The sequence below is a fragment of the Leptonotus elevatus genome, chromosome 21, assembly GCF_054856555.1.
Source record: "Leptonotus elevatus isolate MCC_2025b chromosome 21, RoL_Lele_1.0, whole genome shotgun sequence".
Lineage (NCBI taxonomy): Eukaryota > Metazoa > Chordata > Actinopteri > Syngnathiformes > Syngnathidae > Leptonotus > Leptonotus elevatus.
In genome coordinates this window covers 8,531,006-8,554,333 of record NC_141259.1, presented here as the reverse complement: position 1 = coordinate 8,554,333, position 23,328 = coordinate 8,531,006, and the positions used below count along the sequence as shown (strand labels likewise).

The 23,328-nt window shown below is 37.6% G+C and overlaps 3 protein-coding genes across 5 annotated transcripts; all 3 read right to left on the bottom strand.

Annotated features, from left to right (window-relative positions):
• Positions 1-4,831: 4,831 nt before the first annotated feature.
• Positions 4,832-7,923, bottom strand: pigm (phosphatidylinositol glycan anchor biosynthesis, class M). Its single transcript, XM_086066238.1, has 8 exons — positions 7,624-7,923; positions 7,266-7,439; positions 6,864-6,984; positions 6,309-6,552; positions 6,065-6,172; positions 5,817-5,967; positions 5,593-5,694; positions 4,832-5,480 (listed from the first exon to the last, which is right to left on the bottom strand). Exons 1-8 carry the CDS (start codon positions 7,792-7,794, stop codon positions 5,313-5,315), a joined length of 1,239 nt encoding a protein of 412 aa, XP_085922364.1. The 5' UTR covers positions 7,795-7,923; the 3' UTR covers positions 4,832-5,312.
• Positions 7,924-8,092: 169 nt separating this feature from the next.
• Positions 8,093-15,950, bottom strand: LOC147155741 (leukocyte elastase inhibitor-like). Of its 2 annotated transcripts, XM_086066333.1 has the most exons (10): positions 15,812-15,950; positions 15,137-15,318; positions 13,797-13,883; positions 12,532-12,672; positions 10,943-11,060; positions 10,696-10,838; positions 9,349-9,426; positions 9,170-9,259; positions 8,913-9,093; positions 8,093-8,825 (listed from the first exon to the last, which is right to left on the bottom strand). In XM_086066333.1, the coding sequence occupies exons 2-10, from the start codon at positions 15,311-15,313 to the stop codon at positions 8,599-8,601; spliced, it is 1,242 nt and encodes a 413-aa protein (XP_085922459.1). In that variant the 5' UTR covers positions 15,314-15,318; positions 15,812-15,950; the 3' UTR covers positions 8,093-8,598. The 2 variants fall into 2 exon arrangements, with proteins under 2 accessions (XP_085922459.1, XP_085922460.1); XM_086066334.1 differs by lacking the exon at positions 13,797-13,883.
• A 1,562-nt stretch (positions 15,951-17,512) lies between these two features.
• Positions 17,513-22,670, bottom strand: LOC147155740 (leukocyte elastase inhibitor-like). 2 transcript variants are annotated; one of them, XM_086065978.1, is made up of 10 exons: positions 22,598-22,670; positions 21,363-21,556; positions 21,135-21,287; positions 20,496-20,636; positions 19,673-19,790; positions 19,164-19,300; positions 18,989-19,066; positions 18,716-18,805; positions 18,438-18,621; positions 17,513-18,250 (listed from the first exon to the last, which is right to left on the bottom strand). In XM_086065978.1, the coding sequence occupies exons 2-10, from the start codon at positions 21,537-21,539 to the stop codon at positions 18,012-18,014; spliced, it is 1,317 nt and encodes a 438-aa protein (XP_085922104.1). In that variant the 5' UTR covers positions 21,540-21,556; positions 22,598-22,670; the 3' UTR covers positions 17,513-18,011. The 2 variants fall into 2 exon arrangements, with proteins under 2 accessions (XP_085922104.1, XP_085922105.1); XM_086065979.1 differs by lacking the exon at positions 22,598-22,670 and adding an exon at positions 21,632-21,778.
• Between the last annotated feature and the right edge of the window lie 658 nt (positions 22,671-23,328).

Here is a 23,328-nt window from a genome sequence, read left to right as displayed (position 1 = left end):
ATGGACAAAAAGAAGTGTCAAATTCACTAGAATGCATGAAATAATATCGTTTCACTAAAAGCTTGATTTCTCCGTATTTTGGTCCAACACAGGCGAAATTGGATCAAACTAACCATTTTCTATTGTTGATTACTAAAGAACGGAATAAGGTAGAAACAAACTCTTTTTTTCTGATGAAAGATGAAAGTCCAATCTTTCATTTGGTAGTACGTGTGTTTCCATAGTCCAAACAGAACATTTTCTGTGGACCTTGAAAATCAGTCAAAATGCTTAAATCGGCTGGCACTGGCGGCATCCCTTTTCTGAAAACGTCTGGCAGTCAAAGAGTTAATAATATTAATTATTAATATGAATATTTTGGTTATCTACAGCTCCTGTACTGGATTTGTATTGCCTGGAAATGAAAAAGTCAATTCAGAAATGTTGTAGTTACTACGCATTAATGCAATATAGCAACAAATTGTGTTCAAAATGTCACAAGCATGCTCGCAGTTTTTATACACCTGTTCAGGTGATCGTTAATAATGATTTAGATTGTGATTAATTGTTGTTAATCGTGAGACAAAACGGAATTCATTCTATTTAGTTGTGTCATGTTATTCTTATGGATCATCTTGTCTTGTCAGTTTGCTTGTATTTCGGTGCCTGATTTCTCTTTATTTCTTCCCTTCTTTCCTACCATCTTTCTTTCTTCCATTATTGTGTGTTTTTGTTTCTTTGTTACTTTCGTATTGTTATTATTTTTGACTGGAGCCATTTTTATTTCGATTTTTCCTGGGCCTTGTTTGCATTCCTGCACACAGCTCCACTTCTTTCCTCAACTATGCAAATCCATTACCACACTCTAAAACAGTTGGGTCAAAAATGGTCCAATCCTCTACTTGGGGCAATTTGACCCAACTTTGAGTCAAGAAATGGATCTTTTAGTGTAAAACAACTCATAAATATTGGTCAGATCCTTTACTTGGGTCAAAAAAGTGCATCATTTTGTATAAAACAACCCAAAAAGTTGGGTCAAATTGACCCATAAAGTGGATTGGTCCATTTTTTTTATCCATAATTGGCTTACTTTTGACCCAACTGTTTTTAGAGTGTTCCTTCCATCATTGTGTGTTTTTGTTTCTTTGTTACTTAGGTATTATTTTGTTTTTGTCATTTACTTGTATGTCAAATCAGTGTTCCACATGGAAATGATTTTAAATTCCATTACAAGCCATTTGAAGCCCACTGTCTTTTTTTCTTCTTTTTTTTTTGCATATACTAAAACATTTGAAACAAAAAAATAGTGAGACTTTTCAAGTGTCCTTTCCATCCATCCATTTTTCCTTACGTGGCCTTTCAAGTAAAAAATGTTTGGACACTCCTTTACTAATATGTAACTTACGGTCCAACGAAACAAAAAGTCTTTCAGGGTTCCCTTGTAGGTAATACTGAAAAGGCTGGTCATGCTCAGCAAGGGGAAAACATTCTCGAATCAGTAGCTTTTATTACATGTCGCTTGGCATGAAGAAACAGAAGTGGAATAGTCACATTTATATGATACGTAACTCATTCTGACAGATAATTATCCACAGCATTCCTGAAGACACCCTTTAGTATGAATGAGCCCTTTTTTTGACACGGTACCGAACACACGCCTCTGTATGTATAACATCAACTATACATTTGCAAACACAGTCGCCTTTATGAAGGAGAAACAAGTATGCAAATGTCCCGTGCAGGTTTTTGTTTGATTAATTTACTGATGTGATAACGAAAAGGGCGCGGGGGTGGGGAGGGGGTTGCTTTAAAAGGCGGACTTTAAATGTTTTATATTCGAGCACGCAACCATCCATACATCACGCCAACTTAATGACACTTGTTTGAAACAGGCGGGGGGGGGGGGGGGGGGTTAGCATGTGAGAGGAGTGGCGAAACAACTACATTGACCAATCAACGCAGAGGAGCAAGGAGCGTAAATGCAAAAGGGTGTGGTGCTTGTATGTGTGTGCGTGTCGTCCAAGACCTATAATCCTATACCATGCAAGGTTGCGTGACTGTTCATACCCCACTCTTTGCCACTCTGCACACCATTTGTCCTAATTGGTCACACCCACTTCCTGTGTTCGTGTGCGTGCGTGCACACACGCATGCATATAGGCAGATGTAGCAACGCATACACACACACACACACACACACACACACACACACAGACACAACAACATCCCCCTATCTCCCTGATGACAATGAGGAGAATCCTTGAGGGTATGTCACAGACATGACATGTATGCATATGCATATTAACATGCACATATACACACAGCCTACTAAACATATGGGGGACCGTCACGCAATCCACCAACCCCCAAACAAACCTACATTTTACTAATGAAGACGGACCGCATTGCTTTGTCTCGACGACGCACTTTATTCGGTCACGTCAGTGTCGTTTTGAACTCGATGGCAATATTTGCAACAAAAGTAGAGCTAATAAAATACAATATACAGGTGATGTTCATTTTTGTTAAATAAACGGTTCGTTATAGTTACATTTATTTGAATACTAATTTGATAATAGTATTGTTTTAATAACAGTTACAGGTTTGTAAATGTTAGTTTAAGAATATGCTAGGTGCGTTAGCTGCTATGCTAACTTGACACGAAACTAGCGTGACATAATTTCCCCTCAATGACTAAAAGCTTTTTGTAACTGGGCCATGTGTGTGTTGAGACATAACTTCAAATGTCTGTGATAAAACAAAAATGTTTTAACAATTACAAGGAAGACATAACAACACCTCCACCAAAACAAGATGATTAAAATATTTCGTCTGTTCTATTTCATATGTATGGTTGTCATCAAGTGGGAGGGACAAAAGTGAAAAGCGATTTTAGGGGGTGCTCAAGAGCTATGTGGTGTTCTAAATAATATTTACGAGTTATTATCACTACAGCCAGGGGGGGTTACCATTAGGCAAACCTAGGCAGTTGCCTAGGGCCTCACGTTAATAGAGGGCCCCATAAAATTCCCCATACACTATGGCCAATATAGTTTTTACTTGTTTACGCACAATAATTATGTTTTTGATCCAAATCATTTCGCTAAAACGCCAGCAGAAGGCTTCTTGTATCGTATGTCTCTTGCCCCCCTCAGTTTCCACTAATGGATCAGTCCATCTTACTGCGCATGTGCATGCGCCCAAAGAACAGCGCGGAAGGGCGCGAAGTGACGACAGTGAGCAAGACCAGAAAGGAGAACGTAAACAATTAAAAAGTTTATTGCCAAGTTACCAAAAATGACAAATATTTTCACTGACAGCCTGCAGTGGCAACAAGATCGACGCCTGTTGGGGACCCAAAATTGTGCAGCTGGTGACATTTTCCCTGTATTGGTAAATATTTCTTCATCTCATTGAACTTGGGAGGGCCCGTTATCGTTGCTATTTTTAGAACATTTAGGAAATGTACGTCACTACCCTGGCCACGTGCCATTTTAAAGCAAATTTTAAATGAATTCATGTGCTGTTGGACATTTTAAACAATATTTGTAGCATCACTTGTTACTCCTGTGAGTTGCAGTTAGCCTGTTTTTAGGCTTGTTATGATGCATTTTCCGAATTGGCCCAGAGTGATTTCGTTTTTGTTTTTTTTAAGTTTTGTCTTACGAAGTCACCTCGCAAAGGAATATTCTTTCACTTTAAGTATGAATTCATCATTTTGGGGGTATATGTTTTTTGCTGAGCAGGAAGGGTTTGAAATATGTAACCAGCAACATAATTAACAGTGCTCAGCGTAAAAGAGTACACCCCCTTTTGAAAAGTAACATTTTAAACAATATCTCAATGAATACAAAAACAAGTGGGAACGTGTTTTCTTTAAGTAACACCCATTTATAATCAACTGTCTGCTTGACACCTGTGTAATGAATAATGAGATTCACCTGTAGACGCTTGAAGTCTCAAATTTGGGCTTTGCTCCAGAGACGTTCTGTGGGGTGTACTCATTTTTGCAACACCCTTATTTGAGTAAAACTGAACATGTTGATCTGTAACTCATATTATTAACCTTACTTTCATGTTATAAGTTAAACAGATGTTATATAAATTGAGTCTTGTCATCATTTTGGAAATTGTTTTTGTGTTCATTGACATATTGTTTAAAAGGGTTATTTTTCAAAAGGGGTGTAGACTACTCATTTATGCTGTGCACTGTACAATAGTGGAGTAGAGAGTGTAGTATTTGCCTCAGCGATAGACAAAGTCCTCCAATATCTACATTAGATTTTGACAATACCACTGAATAAGAGGCCTTCTACTGTGTTCTGCGTGTTTGTTTCAGAATGAGACAGGAATGTGCTGTCAGAGTTCCAAAATTATGTCATGCAATTTTAAGGAAAAGTACTATATTTGGGATTTATAGGTCTGCCTTTAAAATGATCTGTCTTTTTTTTAGGAGGGAATGTTTATGTAGTGGTATCTGGTATCAGTATCTGTGACTACTCAACGGTTGAGTATCGGTCTCAATCAGAAGGGGGAAAAAAACAGTATTGAACATCCCTATTTAAAATATATGTATCTGTCTTATTCGCAAGGGCCCCAAATTTCTTATCATGGTGCATGTGTGCTAAATGGTGTGGGGTGTATGCATCACACAAAAGCTTTTGCATGAAGGAGCCACAGCAATTAATTGGTGTTTTGGTGAGAATTGTATACCTGAAGGCGTGATCAGTGAGGTTACGTCAGGACAGACGGCCATCCTCAAACACCAGCTGCCGCCTACTGGACAGGGCCGAACATTGCAGGGATCTCCTGGAATTTCCCAGTTCCAAAGTAGCAGAATGACCGTGGCGACTGGGTTCTATGTCTTTTATTATATTAAACCCACACAAAATTGCATATTCCAGTATGACCATGACAAAACAAAATGTTAATTATTAACTTTTGTGCCATATATGTTAAGTGTCATTGATCCTAGAATTACATTAAATGGAGTGCGTCTGACAGAATATGTAATAAATTCATGTGTATGTGTTTAAACATTTAGCGGAATCTTATCAATATAACTTTGCAATCATTTTTCATGTGCTTTTTAGGAGTTTACAAGACAGACCCAGCTCAATTGAGTCTAGTACTGCACATGACTATCACTGCTATACTACTAAAAGCTGAGGATGTAAATTGCTGTCTTTGCAAATGGGTGCACATATCATTCCTGTGATTTTCTGAAACAGCATAATTTATTTGAGAAAACAAGCATTTAAAAAAAAAAATGTTGTCAGTCTTCATGGTGAAGCTCCAATCAGGGTGAGAAGTTCTTGCACATTCCTGCGAGGTTATTCCGACTTGAGTCTCTTCACGTTCACTTTCGGCTTGTAATGTACGATGAGCTGCACCAAGACGAAGCAGTTAACACTCAGAAAGAGCAGTCCGGCCAGCCAGATGAACAGAAACGTGTTGTAGCCCTCAAACTCCAGGAAGTAAGCCGGGAGCAACCAGAAACCCTGTTGATCAGGAGATATTAAACATACATTTAAGCCATTGCACTGGTAGTCTCTGGAGTTGAGTAAATTAACTCCCTCAAATTATGGTATTTAAAAAATTTACGATTGTCACCTGTCCAGCAAACCAGAGGAGCAGCAGTCCCACTCCTTGTTTCAGTGAAAGACTCAAATGAGGGATTACCAGAGGAAGTAAACTCAGGTACCACAGGAAGTACTACAAAAAAAAGCCACAAAGGGCAAGTTTATAAATATTATGGTGTATTTACTACTCATAGAATAAAAAATAAATAAAATAGCAAGAGACCTTCAGTATAGTTTTGACTTGGACCTCTATACCTGTGATGTGCAGACTTTGTTGAAAGTGACAAATATAGCCGTATGTAGGAAACAGCAGAAGGTCAGGTCACGGTGAAAAGCCCATGACGTTACCAACAGGAGGATCAACTGTGGAAGGAAAGCTGCCAGCCCAAGCCACTGGCTCCACCTGCTGTCTGCAAAACAAAACGACAGCGTCATGCCACTGCCAGCATTTTTTTTTTTTTTTAAAGGATGAACCTTATAGGTGAACATTATTTGTTCTGTACTTGCCTGCAGTAAGGTAGAGCATATAGAAGTATGGAGAGAAGTTATGTCGAATATCTCGTCTGGTTAAATGATACAAGTATGTCTCGTGAAGGAATGTCCAACCATACCTGGAATAAAAAATGATAATCTGTACTTAAATTACAATTATTTATAAACCTCTGTAGAATCACACTACAACATATTGAAGATTTGTCAAAAGACCTCTCGACCACAACTGTGCATCAATTTGATGATCGCTCTTACATGTAATAGAAAAGTGCTGTGAGAGCGCAAAAAAGACCTCCGGCCACACTTGCGAAACTCAACAATTCCCTGTTGAGGAAGCTTCTCAAGAAGCTAATGACGCTCCCCCACTTTTTTCGGTCTTCCTCTCTTCTAATGTGTGGTGTGCGAAGAGTCAGAATGATAGGTAGCGCGTAGGTGATGGGGTAGATCTTCATATGAACAGCGAGGCCGTAGAGCAGCGCTGCCCATGTCATGCGTCGACCTATGACACAGAAGGCAGAAGTATTAGTTAAGGCTGTGCTTCTCAATGACTTTTGTTAACCCCAACCAAGGAGACAAAAATATTTTGCTTCCCTCAACTCTCTGCGATGGCTATAAATAGTATCATTTGTCTATATAAATGTTAGAGTGTGAGGAGCTAATACTTCTTGCACTTGCAAGGAACGCCACTGCCACCTACTGTAATGGATGTGCAATTACACTTGATTCTGGTACGGGGGGGGGGGGGGGGGACTTCAAGTCAACTTTACTACTACCCATTTTCTATCGCATCTAATCGATCTATAAACTTACCCTCTATACAAAGAAGGGTCCCCAGCACTAAAGTGGCCAGTATGGACTCGGCATTCCCTCGGCTGGAAACGCCAATTGGCAGGGGGTTGAGGAGCCACAGCGAACAAACCCGACGTGCTGTCTGATTTAAAAAATAATAATAATAATAATAATCAGACAAAATAAACACATTCAAGACGGGCAGTAAGGAAAACTTTAAAAAGTGTGTTGTCATTACTTGAAATGTGTTTAAACTATTTGGTCTCTCTTTATCGAGGCTTTTTCATCTGTCGTGTATGGGCCTGAAACACATCTTCTGTGATAAATGGTTTGATTTGACTCCATTTTGACCATAGGTGTCGTCACTTAGCATGATATTATGTTCATAATCATCTTCCGCATGAAAACTATCAGTATACACACCTCAGATCCAAGACCTTGCAGGCAAAGGATTCTGTAGATCAGCAATCCGGACAGCACGTCACACAGGATGAAAACGAGCTTGCCAAACACCATGTGGATATAAATGTTAGGAGTGAGCAGCCATGCTAGTAGAGGCGTGTATCGATAGGTTGATCTGTTGTATGGCGACTCGCCCTGTGAACATATTTATCATGTATTAGAATGATGACGGCAGTAAAACGCTTCTAAACTAACCCTTATAAAGTTTGAGAAAGGGATGAATGGGACAGATTTACACAAATCCAATGCTAAGACACAACTATTATTATAGTTGGACTGACGTAACATTCCCAGCTAAAATGAGTGAAGCTAAGGCTACCTTAGTAGTGAATCTCGCAGCATCCGTAAAGACGTGATAGTCAATGTCGGTGTACTTCACTACCATCGTCCTGTCGTGGAAATCTCCATATGCGACCAAGGCGAGTCGTATAGCGAGAGAAGCCGTGAAGAGAACATGCTTCTCTGTCACTTTGGATATTAGCCTCTCCATCGCTTCGAAAAAGAAAATACGTACTTCTACATTAGCATATGCTAGCTACGATCATCTTAAATCCGCTTCTGTATGGTGTCTTACTGTTGCTGTCATGTTTGCATGTTTTGATTCTCGAAAACATTCAATCCCGGAAATGCCAAGAATACATTGGCTCTCTAGCGCCCCCATGTGTTCAGGAGGGAGGGAGACGCTTTTTTGAGTTGATGGTTCATGGCTGTACTTTACTACAAGTACAGATATTTAAGAAAAATACTGTTTTAAAAGTAGAAATTAAGTAAATGACAACAGTAGGTAATTTGTGTTTATGCACACTTTTATTGCATACATACAATAATGTGTATAGATAATGCATAATAGCTGCGCTGTTGCTATTTCTATGTTGACTTTGGTTAATTTTTGCATACTGTACTGTATTGTAAACTGTATATTCCTAATTGTAATCTGCATAATGTATCTTTATATCATGATTCTCTTTGGTTGCAATACAATAAATGGAGCGATGAGGATTAAACCATGAAATGTGTTTTCCCAACAGTTGTAGGAAGGTTGAATTTAGAACAGGTGCAAAGTATACAAAGTACAGTACAGTACAGTACTGGAAGAACCAACAAATGAGGTTCACCCATGTACAAGGGAATGTCCCCGCAGAAAGTGGCAGTGAGCAATCATTTTAAAAGCATCCCGGAATTGCATAGGAGGCTTAGTCGGAGATTACCGCAGCGGTTCAGACTAAGTAAGTAGCCCAATAAAAAGCGTAAACATGCTGGTAATGAAAAACACTGCAGTGACGCACTAAAACGCTCACTCAGGGGAGCAGTATCGGCCGGCAAAAAGGACACTCATGGACGGGTTATGCCGGATGAAGAAGAGGAAGGGGTGGTCGGCGACGAATGTGGGTGTTCTCAGAGCACAGCGCAACATCATGACGGCAGCAGTAGCTGCGGCAGCCTCGGTTCCCTCCTCGTTCACCTCGATGAAAGCCTTGTGGATGACTTTTGACAATACCAGGTCGTTGGCGGGAGACATGCCTGAAAACATAACGGATTCGATTTGGACTATGTGAACTGTCGATCGGGGATTCTAATTATGGGACATTCGCCGGGCAAAATTCCTACCGGAAAAATCACTCTTTGATATGTCGAATGCGTCCATCATTCCCATGCTGAGCAAAACATTCTTCATATCATAGCTCTCTTCCATCTTGAACCGAGGCAGGCCCACCTGGACCTCGAGTTCATCCATCATGTCGGGACGGGTCCACTCCACAAAGTTCTTATAGTTCAGATTCTTCTCCATCTGTGATGAATTTGACATTTCAATTGAAAATTTCCAGTGCCACTAAGCAATTGTGTATTATCTTTGTGCCTCTTACCTTACTCAGACCAGTTGAATTGTCTTCTATGTCATTGGGTAGAAAGATGAGCATGCTGAGCTCCTTCCCTATGTAAGGCATCTCCAAGACCTGCTCATCAGAAGTTTTGGTTACGTTTTTTATGACGTATGAAATGTCTGCGTTGTTTGGTTTTTTTTAGGTCAAAAGGATCGCAGTACCTGGCAGTTGATTTCAGGAATGAAGGCGAGAGGGAATTTGGTTTTCTGGTGCATCATCTTCACTGGTTTGCTTGCGTTCTAAAAATAACAACAATGAAGACCATGAATGACGTCAATATGTCGAAGCTTATTGAAAGTAGAGTATTTTACACATTTTTCAGCAGTAAAAAGTTAATATTTTGTCCAATAACTACATTATTTGTACAATTAACATCTTTAAAAACAAAATGTTCTACTTTCTGTCGACTGAAGATGACATCACCTGTCATGGTGCACCTGTTTCATGGGTTTGGTCAGCAAACTGAGCCATGATTGGTCGTTACCTACTTCCTCATCGCAGGTGATGTCATCTTCAGTCGACGGCAAGTGGAAAAATGTGTTTTTAAAGATGTTAATTGTACAAATAAATCAATTAAATTAATTCTGAACAAAATATTAACTCTTTACTGCTGAAAATGGCTCATTGAGTCAAGTATTTCTATAAATGAGTAAGTTAACCCCCCCAAAAATTCTTGGCAATAATATGTTCTATGCTCCTCCACTAATCTAAATATAGCATTCCGGTTGATATTGTGTTAGTAGAATATGAGTTAAGCAACAAAATACAGCAGTTTTTATCAATATCAGAAGGCGGCCATTTTGCCTATTCTTGTCGAGGGAAAATTACTTCATAGTTGCCGGAAAATGGCAATCACAACTCAGCTTCAGAAAACAGGTGCGCTGTGATTGGTCGTTGCCTGAGCCCCGAGCAAATGCAATGTCATCTTCAGTCGACAGCAAGTGGCAAAATGGCCGCCCCCTGAGATGGATAAAAATGGCTGGACTTGACTCATACCACAAATGTAATAATAATCATAATGTCTTGTTTAGACTAGTGAGGTCACATATAACATATTATTGACAAGAAATGTTGAAGGTTGACTTCCCTTTGAAATACTGCAACTAAATATCAGTGCCCTTTTGCCGCATTAGCCCCGTATTCGCTAATGAGTCAACGCCCTGCTGGCGACAAGTCTAAACAACTCGGAACAAAGTTCGCTCTCATTTTTTTCCATCTGTGAATCTTTTCTAAGTTACGACATGCTAAATCAGTCGGTTTGTCCACATAGGCGTGTCTGCAATTAAGCAGTGTGAACTTTTAGAAGTTTGAGCCAAACTCTGCCACATTTCAGTCGCAACTTGATAACGGGAACATCCTGTTCACGTCCTTGTATATGAGCCAAACCATTCCCAAAAAAAAGATTTTTTAACAAATGGGCGGAGGTGTGTATCATGAACAGGAAACCAGGAAGGAAACCAATATTCAAAGTTTCCATTGTTCTGCGGAATATGTCGGTGCCGTGTTACCTTGTTGAGCCTAAACTGGGCATCGCGCGTGGCGCTGTCCTTAAATTTTTTGTCCCAGTTGCCTTTGAAGTAGATGGCGTTGACCAGCACTAGCCTGGTCATGCTGTCCAAAACACCGCTCGCCAGCACATCCCTAATTTTACCTGGCAAGCAACAAAGGCACAATGAGAAACAAGTGTTGGACATTGTGGAGGTTTGAAGGGAAGAGTAGAAAAGTGTGTCTTCTGCGTATGTGTGGTAAGTCCACCTTGCGTCTCGTTCTCAACCCATTTGTTGATGTTGAGCCTGGCCGCCTCAAAGTTTCGGATAAAATCCACAGGCTCCAGAGCTGCTTTGTAGTGCTTCGTTGTGTCTTTTAGAAAGTCCTGAAACCATCACAAAGCTTATGTTTAACAAATGTGTTTATTATTGTGAGGGTAGCCTGCAGTGGTGTCCAAACTATGGCTCGGGGGGCATTTGTGGCCCGCCATCCATTTTTGAGCGGACCGCGGCATATACTAGAAATACTACCTCCTACATATACATTTGTTTTATATACTGGAGAGCAGGGGCGTCCTAACTTTTTCCTCCAATGGTCACGTGCAGAAGAATCGAATGATGCAAGGGCTCCTTTGATTTTTAATTTTTTACTTTAATGTTGTCAAATACACCAACATCAGTCAATCAAGCAATTGCATTTTGTTTGTAAATGCAAACTATAAATTTAAATAATATGTAGTAGTAATTAGGGCTGCTCGATTTATGAAGAAAATATTAATCACGATTATTTTTGGTAATAATTTAGCACAATTAGGACGATCATTTTTTGGGGGGGTGCAAAACAAGAAAATGTTTAAACGTAATAATCATTAAGATAAATACAATTATTTGAAACACTAAATATAAAAGTTCCTTTTAGATGAAACACAATTTATTAAATTAGTTATTTTAATATTTAAAAAAGGGTGTTAATGTATAAATTTAAACAACTCAAACAAGTTAAAATTAGTATTAATAATACTTTTTTTGACAATTATGCAGATTTTGTAATTGTGGAGTGTAGTAATTGAAATTTAAATGGAATTTCGATTAATTGCACAGCCCTAGTAATAATAATAATATATAAACTATAAATTGGGAGAAAAAAAACACTAATATATTTTGCAAAACAGGTTTTTATAAGGCAAATACTTTTAAGATTTTGCAAGATTTTGGGGTGGTCGAGAACCTGTAACCAACCAAATCAGCCCCTGAATCCAACCTCTACATTCCAAAGCAAAACGGGAGCAATCTGTCCTAAGTTGACCGTTTTCAAAGCAGCTACTTGGGAATCATTTGTGACATTTTTACAATTTGGACCTTGACATAAAGCATATCCTGGAGGAAACCATTTTTGCTTGAAATTTTATTTTATTTTTTTAAATAATTCACTCATCACCATAGTGTTATGAAGAGAAATGTTAATTGTTTTTAATTGTATATAGTTAATTTGCATCTTTGCATATTCAGAAAAGTTCTACAGAAAATAAAACAAATGTATTTGTAACACAATTTTTTTTGTATATGCCGCGGACCGCTTAAGAATGGAAGGTGGGCCACAAATGGCCCCCGGGCCACAGTTTGGGCACCAGCTACCATAGCACATTTAATTAACCAAAGTTGGCAGTGTTAATCAAAATTAAGGCTCATTATCTTTGTCAAGGCAAACTTTTCATTTTGGATGCAGACCGTGTCGACTTCACTTTCCTCATTCTTCATTCACTCACTCACACAAAAGCTTTTATGATTGGCATCTGTGACTCTCACTCCCTTTCACTCATCCTTCTTGTGTAAGGCGCTGCATGCTGCGACACAAACCTCAACAAACTGGTATGACTGCTCCCCGTACAGCCTGTTGGCAACACTGAGGGCATACGACGAGTCCGGCTTGTTCAGCTCAGACAAGAGTTTGGCAAAGTCGGCGTGAACCTGATCCCCCTGGCCTTTGGTTTGCAGACACTGTGAACCAAAGAAGGTAATGAGACTTCATTGTTGACGACATCACAGAATAACTATGTACCGAAGTTGACCTGCAAATACAATTAACATCAATGGTTATAGATGGAAAGACGGAAAAACCTTGACACAAAGCACATGCAATGCCGCCACCAAGTCAGCCCTCATGTACAAAGTTTTAGAAAGTATTATTTGTGTGAGTTAGACCTAAGAAGAAATGGACATCCCCCCCCCCCCCTGATCAACTATGGGGGAAGCTTCAATTAAATAATTTAATGTTATTTATTGTAATTTCCCCAATCGATTTAATTTTGAGTTCAGTTCAATTCCATTCACTTCACGCCAATCCGATATTCGTTAATAATGGAACATCAATTCTTCTTAAATGTCAAGGACATGATAAAAACTCCACAAACATTATTTTGAGGAGGAAGTAACTGGTTAAATGGTTTAGTGCGATGATTACACAAACATTGACATCAGCAAGGATGAGATGAAAAAATGTTCTTAATTGTAATTCAATAATTGCAGTAAACCGTAAGAGATATTAAAATAATCAATTCATGGTTTTATGAATTGATATCAGGCTTGAAAAGTAAAATTGATTCAACATTGATTATTTGATTATTATTATTTTAAATCCAGCCCTAGCTATTTTAGTATTTTTTTTTTTTAAAGGAGGCAATTGTTTTTAATGTTTCCATGCCGGTGTCACGGTACACCTAAAGAATGCATGAACCCCTCATATTAGCACACAACAAAACGATCTTATCATGAATTTGTTGAATGTAGTGCATTGTTATTCCAGAAATATTTGTCTTTATCAAAATGTGGTTCTGAGCAGCCACGCCAGGAAGAAACCATAAAAGAAAAAGATAGCACCTCACTCCTTTACATTATGCAACACCATTGGGTGTGGAGCCCCTTCCAAGCCAAAGTTTCAAAACATAACATCTGAAGTTGCACTTTGGTCGCGTGTCTCTCTCTCTCTCTCTCTCTCTCTTTTTTTTTTTTTTTTTTTTTTTTTTTTTGCAGACTTGCCCAACTTCAACCAACACCACCCAAAGCAGCAGTTAGTCACGTGTTCCTCATGCTTGCAATAGTTTAGTTGTTATGGATGTTACCACCTTTGGCAGCGATATGGTCTGGACTTGTTGCTGCATTTGCATCATTGAATATTGTTGCTTTGGCTTTGGCTCAGTGAAACGGAGAACCTGGCGGGGGGGGGGGGGTCAAGTTGGTTAGACATCAAGATGCGTGCAGGATATGACAATCTGATCCTTCCGCAGAGAAGTGCATGGTGTGAAATTACTACAGGCGACTTTAATATCCTTAGACAAGGAGACATTCACACAGTATTACAACACAACACAAAAATATGAATATTTACCTTTACGTTCTTTGGGGAAATGTCATTTTTAAAACCTTATAATATGTAACAGTGCATTTCTTTACGCACAAGTTTAGAATTATTATTATTATTTTTTAAAAGGTATAAAGAAAAGGATAAAATGTTTACACTAGGCGTGGGAATCTTTGAATGTCTCACGATTCGATTACGATTTGTGGGTGTGCGATTCGATTCAGAATCGATTTTCGGTTAAAAAAGATTTTTGATTCAAAATGATTTGATTGACAATGATTTTTGCTTAAATTTATAGATGTTCAAGGAATCGTAATGATCTACTCCAGTCTGACTCGCTAATGCTAATTAGCGCACTACTCGCGGCACTTTTATCACTCAAAAAAAATAGCTCCACACTGCAAAAAAAACTACTTTTATTGGAATAACTTGATCGTGACTTTTTCCTTCAACTCTACTGTGGCTACAACTTAACAGTGTATCAGACCGCGTGGAACCACACTGCCCCTAAGTGGCCAAATCGGGTACAACATGAACAGCGCTCCCAATAAAGGCACACACAAACAAAGGGAAGACAGTATAAAATATATTTGTCTGGCAAGGCATGTTTATCAGCGACCGAGTGCATTTCAAAATGTTCACTGACCTCTGCCCTTGCACTGTCAGCAACTTATCATCGCGCTGAATGCCAAATGTTTTGCAGTCATGTTAGGGTGTGCCTTTACTTTGGCGATCCTTATATGTAAAATGACACTTGGTGTTTTCAGAATCAAGTTTCACCTACATTCCAACTTCATCCAAAAGAATAGCTCAGTCTGTTGTTTTAAGGGCAGGGCTACATTACATCAGGAAATGAGGGACTTTTTTTTTTTTTACTGTGAATTTTGTACAAATATTTGGCATAAAAAAACTTTTCTCAACTATTTTTTCCAATTCTGTGATATATTGTAATGACTTTGCACATTTGCAAACCACCATATTTCCTTTAATAATATAATCATAAAGTAAAAAAAAAAAAAAAGAGGGGACAGGACTGCGAAGAATAAAGTAATTATTCCTAAATTATAGCGTGTGCATGCTTTTGTGTGCGCACGTGCCCACTACCTCTGACATCTGTGTGGCTGTGTTGCCCCCCGTCCCCAGCATCACCATGGCAAGGGCTGAAGAGATGCTAAAAGGGGAAAAGAAGACATTCGCAGTCTGGTCATTGTCGCTCAATTTGTTCAGTAAATTCAGAAAGAATTTGGTGTTGGCCTCGGAGAGAGGGGTAGATGATGCCATCGTGTCTGAAAAAAAAAAACACAAGTGCAGAAAATAGACCATTATTGAAAATATTTTTGTTATACAATTGAAACTTTGCGTCAAACACTCTATAGACTCAGTCTAGATGTTCACCTGAGATGTGTAGGGGGGGGAAAGGTAGGAGATCACTGAAAAATGTGAACAATTGAACAACATTGAAAAGAAAGGCGGGAAATGGGGAAGTGGGGGAACTTCGGGCCAAATGCTGCTTGTTGCGCAATCATTCAAAGGCTTACAGTAATGTAAGGAAAGGTTTTTTTTTTTTCTTAGCATCCCTCAGATTTATTGACATGGTAATTTTGCAGTGGTCTCGTAATATTTTCCCCTCACCTGCACCACCGTATCTGATTTTTGATGTGTTGAAAATCAACCATTACCAATACTTCCTGGATTCAATCTACATCACGGCACTGTATATAAATAATAGAACTGTTGCTGCCAGTAAAGTACAAATTCGTTCAAAAGTGAATTACTTACCGGTACTGACAGACGCGTTTGCTCAGGTAGTCAGAAAACGCAAAGACAGGCTCAAGGCTGTCAAAAGTCTGTTTTAAACGTATTTTGACACGCCCAGAAACTTGTCACCGAGTAGCAGCTTCCGTGTTGATGACGTCATTCCACGGAAGCCGAAAGCAAATAATCCACATGGCTGTTGACCGTAAACTAATGCAGGAATTACACGGAATTAAACTTGTTTTTAAACATTTTCATGCATTTGTGAAATTTCAAGACTACATTCATTATTATTTAATGTTGCTGTTGTTGTTAGACACCTTTTCAAAATGTTTGAATATAGTCCTATGAATATATTTCCAATTAATTTGTACTTCCTGGTTTCTGCAAGGAAGCCCTGGAAAGTAGAAATACGTGAAAGGTTGCAATTGAAGCAGAGTTAATGATGAATTGGATCAAAAGCAGCGATTCTGAACTGATTTGGTATTGTTTTCGCAATCAATATTTATTTGTTTGAGTCTGTTTGCTTTGTGTTTCAATAAGAGAGTGAACGTGTTGCTATCATAAGTAATTTGCATTGGGGGCATCTCACCAGTAGTTGTTATTAACTCATTCACTGCCAATTCATTTGAACTACTTCTAGTTTAAAAATAAAATCCCACTTTGTTAACAAAAGTTTTTAAAAAAATGAGATTTTTTTCGGTATTAGAACAGATATAAAATTTGTGATTAATCATGAGTTAACTAGTGAAGTCGTGCGATTAATTACGTCTAAAAACGCCCCTAATTTTGTATAGTTTTTTCAACAATTTTTTTTCAATTAAAAATTAAAAAGTTTTTATTTTTTTAAGAAAAGGTTATTAAAAATTAGGGGCATCACTCAATTAAAATTTGTAATCGTAATTGTTCTAAATGTACAAAAAAAAAATCTAGGTTTTCATACTCTTGTTAACAAAAATGCTTCAAGCAACATTCATGGTATTGTTAGCCTGTCAATGGTGTTTTGCATTGTGTGTTAGCATTGAGCTTGTAATCTGTTTGTTCTGTTTTTAGTTTGACAGATGTGGCAATAAACAGCTCGGAGGCTCTTGTTTGAAGCGTCTCTCATCTATTTGCCAACATGCGGCTTGTCGTGATGTCAGCGCTCCTCTTTTGCTCGGAAGTCAAAGCAATAAAACAACAACAACAAAACAAAAACGTTAAGTCAAGTCACAGTATTTTTTAAAATTAAACCCAGTTCATGACTTACAGATTTGCACTTCCCTGGCACACCTAGTTTGTCAAATTAATTTTGTGGTATATGCCTTGTTGCCAACTTTGAACAGGTTTTCACTGGAATAGATCTGGAGTGCTCAAAGAACTGGGTGAAATGTCTGTCTATTCCCTTCCCTGGTAGGCTAAATGATCAAATCTTTCAAGCTAAATTTTTGATTTCATTCTCCTGCCGAGTTACTAGCCAGTTAATATAGCAAAAAAATAAAATAATACAGCTTATTATCTAGTCAAGGGGTATTGAAGTCCTTTCCATCACTGGCCACATCAGAATAATGTTGATCTCTAAATGTATATTGATCGTTACATAATGGCTTCTGTATTCAAGTGTGGACCTAAAATAGTGTTATTCAAAACATTAATTTACAGTAAATATTAGATTATACAGGTATAATAGAATCTGGAAATAATTCATCCAAATGTTTTGAAAGACACGCAACTCGAGGTGTGACAAAGGTTACAAGGAGCCATTTATTATTAATTTGTAGTAAAACGATGTGAAAGAAGTGTGAACAGTATACATTAAGTACATTTTGGATCGGCGAAATGTACAAACATCAAATGTAGAATGCATGCCAAGTTCCGTACTGATTTGAAATGATTGAATTGCTTGTGAGATGTCCCAAACAATATTTTAGTACATACAATAACTCAACAGACACAAGTGACTGTAAATATTTATTCAATTTGCCATGCTACCACACCTTTACGAGAGCATAAACATAAAACCGTCAGAAAAAAACTATCCCAAATAAACTTACTAATTATTGATGAATGAATGACGCAATTACAATGATGCATTACAATTTGGAGAACATACCGGTAGTTGCTTCTTTTCCAAATAGATAGTAAAATAGACACTTTCGTCATCCTGTGAGGGGAATTAAGTGTTGAAATAAGAGAGCTAAAGTTCTGTTAAATGAATTCATTGCAGAAAATACACAGTACAAGCTCATTCGGGGGAGGTGTATTGACCAGCAAACAAGATTGTAGTGGACGGGTTATGTCGGATGAAGAAGAGGAAGGGATGGTCAGCGATGAAGACCTTGGGGACTTTAGGTGGACGCAGTGAGGTGATTTCCACAAAAATGGCAGCAGTGGCTGCAGCAGCCTCCGTCCCTTCCTCGTTCACCTCGATAAAAGCCTTATGGATGACTTCTGACAACGCCAGGTCATTGGAAGGAGACATGCCTAAAACAAAAGCCCAAAAATATGTCTATATATGGTATTCAATAATGATTATTTGTGTTTGTGCTACAGCAGCATTAAGTTTTTTTTTTTGTATTTATTTCTTACTTATTACATACTGTAGATGCAAAAAGGACGTTATCAATATAACTTCCGGAAAAGATGCATCAGGAATCCTTCACGGACATACCAGAGAAGTCACTTCTATCGCCGTCAAAAGCATCCACCATGCCCATGCCGATCAGGACATCCTCTAATTCGTAACGGACCTCCATCTTGAATCGAGGCAGGCCCACGTCAACCTCCACGCCGCGCTCCATATTCTTTGGATTTGTCCACTTCATAATTTGATGATGGGTGAGTTCCCGCTCCAACTATCAAGGTGACCATTATCAAAAAAAAACTTTTTTTTTAATATTGTGCATGTTGTTTAAAAAAAAAAAAAAATAATTATGTCATGGGTTTTACCTTCTCCAAGCCGGTTGTGTTGTCCTCTATTTCATTGGGCAGGAAGATGAACATGCTGACATCTTTCCCTTCATAAGGCATCTCTAGACCCTGTCCAAAATTGCTTACATTTTCATAAATAAATAAAAAACACAACAAAAACACATTGACATTCCCTCCTACATCATTCTTGTTCTCAAACTTGATGAGTATTTGATTTTAATTGGTTTCATCAATATTGTTGTGGACGCAATGGATATTCAAATAACAAAGCATTCAAAGTTGTTTTCTTACCTGGCAGTTTAACTCTGGGATGGCGATGAAGTTGAATTTACTCTTCTGCTTCATCATCATCACTCGCTTGGTGTCATTCTAAAGTCAAAAATAATAAGTACAGTAAACATATCAACATGGGGAGATGCGAGAGTTGTACAGTTCAGCAAGCAAATTCACGTTCCTCAAAAATTACCTTATTGATTCGAAATGGAGCTTCAAGAGTCAACTTTTCATCAAACTCTTGATTCCATTTGCCTTTGAAATAGATGGCGTTGACCAGTACCATCCTGGTGCTGCTTTTTAGCTTTTTGATCAGGTTCTTGATTTTACCTGGTGAATGTTATTGGCATTTATCAGTAGGTTTTAGATATGCGATCTTGATACATATCCAATATGTAATGTCAAAGAAACATAAGTAATAAATAAATAAAATAACTATATGAACAATGTGACAAATGAAGGATGATGATCTTTTAAGTATTATAAATTATATTATTATCATATTATTATAATTTAAAGTTTTAACGTAGACCATGGGTCGTTAAGTCCAAGGGTGCTAACTAAGAGTTTTAAAATAGCTCCCTTGGAATCGTACGGCCCAACAAATGGTTATTCACATTACCAAAGAAAGAAAAAAATATATCAATATGCGTGCCTGCCTTGACAATCGATAACATGCAAGTTAAAATGAGAGCAGCGCACCTTGTGTTTTCTCTTCCACCCAGCTGTTAATCTTGCCCTTGACTACATCTGCATTAAACTTGAAATCCACAGTCTCCAGTTCAGCTTCGTAGTACTTCCTGGTTTCTGCAAGGAAGCCCTGGAAAGTAGAAATACGTGAAAGGTTGCAATTGAAGCAGAGTTAATGATGAATTGGATCAAAAGCAGCGATTCTGAACTGATTTGGTATTGTTTTCGCAATCAATATTTATTTGTTTGAGTCTGTTTGCTTAGTGTTTCAATAAGAGAGTGAACGTGTTGCTATCATAAGTAATTTGCATTGGGGGGCATCTCACCAGTAGTTGTTATTAACTCATTCACTGCCAATTCATTTGAACTACTTCTAGTTTAAAAATAAAATCCCACTTTGTTAACAAAAGTTTTTAAAAAATGAGATTTTTTTCGGTATTAGAACAGATATAAAATTTGTGATTAATCATGAGTTAACTAGTGAAGTCGTGCGATTAATTACGTCTAAAAACGCCCCTAATTTTGTATAGTTTTTTCAACAATTTTTTTTAAATTAAAAATTAAAAAGTTTTTATTTTTTTAAGAAAAGGTTATTAAAAATTAGGGGCATCACTCAATTAAAATTTGTAATCGTAATTGTTCTAAATGTACAAAAAAAAATCTAGGTTTTCATACTCTTGTTAACAAAAATGGAAAAAAATGTTAAACTAATAAAAAAAAGTTTAAATGATTTTTTTGACATCTATAGCTGTCAATGGCAGTGAATGACTTAAATTATTAATTAATCATTGTTAAACTAATTCTTTCTCCAAATGCTTATAACCAGAACACGCACCTCATCAAACGTGAAGGTTTGCTCGCCATACAGCCTGTTGGCAAGGCTGAGGGCATACCCAGCCCCTGTCTTGTTGAATTCGGCCAAAAGTTGCTGAAAGTGGGCGTGGACGTCATCCTCACCTTCGGAGCGGTTCAGAACCTGTGGACAAATAAGAGGAAAATTAAATATCTGACATAGTGTAAAACTCTGTATAACCTTTGCAATCTGTTCCAACTGAAGTTCCAACCCATGTCCGTGTTTCAACCCCACATAGTGTTGTATACGTCTTGGCCACCGGGGGTCAGTATAATGCAGATACTGATAGTTTCACGTCTGCTTAGTAATGGCGCAGTAATTGTCCTGTTAGTGTTTTTTTCCCCCCACAGATGATGAATATATACATGGGTATTTGTTATATTTTATGCTGAGAAAGTTTGTGTTCAAATCCACTTTTTCAATCAACATTGATTCTTTAGCTTGTCCGTGGTGTTAGCATTGAGCTAGTGGGCTTCTCTAAAGCAAAGTTATGTGGTTGCTTTAAATACACAAAGTGTAATTTGTAAAAAAAAAAAATAATAATAATAATAATAATAATAATAACCCCACTTTGCAAATTGTGTGTCAGATAACCAATGCTGTAGTTGTTAGCTTTTGCACCTTTTTTAGATATTGTGGCAGCTTGCTGGACTGTTGTAGCTGCCACCGCATCTGTTCCCGCGTCTTAATTTGCATTTGCATTGGAGACTGCATCAAATGCGTCTGTTCTTGTTTTTCCTCCGTGGGTTGCTTTGCCTTAGTGAAGCGGAGGACCTGTAGGCAGAATGAAAATAGTTGCCTGCATCAACATGTTCTCTGATATGGAGTGCTGCATTGCGAAGCTATTACCTCTGACATTTGCGTGGCTGTGTTTGCCTTGGCCCCCAGCATCACCATAGCCAGGGCTGAGGAGATGCTAAAGGGGGAGAAGAAGATGTTTGCCGCCGTGTTCTCCTCACTGAGCTTTTTAAACAAAGCCAAGAAGAACATCGTGTTGGCTTCGTCGGGAGGGTTTGCTGTTGCCATTGCGTCTGATGGAAAGACTAGAAAGAGCACCATTTCATAGAATGACACAGAGCCAATGCTTTAAAATTCTGTCTAAGGTCACTGGTACCCACCTCATGCATAAAATATGATTATCATTAAGGACCATGATAGACGATTCCTCACATCAGTCAGTATTCCACTTAACTCATTCACTGCCATTGACGGCTATAGACGTTAAAAATTTCATTTGAACAATTTCTATCAATTAAAAAAAAAATTCTACTTTTGTCAACAAGAGTATGAAAACTAAAAAAACATTTATTTTTTTTTACATTTAGAACAGATATAAAATTTTATTGTGAGTTAACTGGAGAAGTCACACGGGTAAAAATTATTTTAAAAAAAAAATAATAATAATAATATTAAAATGATATATATTTTTAAATAATTTAAATTAAAAAAAATTAAGGAAAAGATTAATAAAAATTAGGGGCGTCAGGCGATAAAACATTTTAATCTTATGTAATCGCATGACTTCACTAGTTAACTCACGATTAATCACAAATTGTATCTGTTCTAAATGTACAATCATTTTTTTCTAGGTTTTCATCCTCTTGTTAACAAAAGTGGGGGAAAAAAATGTTAAACTAGTAGAAATAGTTCAAATGAAATGTTGACGTTTATAGCCGTCAATGGCAGTGAATGAGTTAATGGTGGAATGCAAATAAAAACACAAAGTTTGGCTTTTGTGGAAGTTTAAAAAGTCATTAAAGGAGATGACTAAAAATAACCAAATCAAAGTATTCAGTATTGGAATATTAATTACTAATAAATATTAATAACTGGATTTAAATGTATTCTTGCACTTGATGTAAGGCGACTACAACTGATCGCAATGTATATTGAAGGGATAATGACGTGAAAACATTGCAAGGTTTGAATGATTTAAATTCTATTAACTGGTTCTGAATTTCTTCGAATGAATGAAAACTAAAGACTAAACTCGTATCAGTTGCTCAATCCAAATATGTTGTATTACATTTGACTGGTAAATTATTGACAATTTTATATTTTAAAAGACGAAATGCTGTACTTACAGAGAGTCTGCCTCAAGACAACAAGTCATCAAGCAAAACTTGTGACTGACACTATTTGCTGCTATTATACGCAACTGCCACGCCCAAATGAGTTGAGTTATTTCCCAAGAACATTAATTCACACCCAGCAGTGGAATGGGTTTGGTCTGTTCCACAGTCAAACCCATGGCTGGTCCTGTTTATCCAAAAACCTTAAGCAGGAAAAGTAGAAATAAGTCAGGTATAGAAATTATAAAGTGCACAAACTAAACAAATAAAAGAAACACATAGTGCTGGATAAGCTAAATCTTCAATAAAGTTTACAAAGCAACTTTTGGCAACTGTTCATCTTATGTCTTCATTGTCATAGAAAATGAGCACATTCAAATACATAAATCAACACAAATTTTAATTAAGAGACAAGAAGTGCTTAAGACGAGGAGAAGTGTCAGCTTAATTGTCAAATGTTCCTTACTTATTATAAAAAAATATCTACACATACATTTGGAACCATCTGTTTATTTAATTTTATGTATTATACACATTATTTTTTACCAGAGGAAAAGCTTATCGTTGTTGAATTGATGAACAAATATCACTTAAAGAGTAAGAGAAATTAATGTACTGTAGGCCAGAAATGAGGTTAAAATAATAATGACAATAACAAATAAATAACTCAAATAGCATACACGATGCCTAAATTAAGGGGCAGGTGCTTAGTTCTCTAGGCCAAGACAAACGTTTATGCAGAA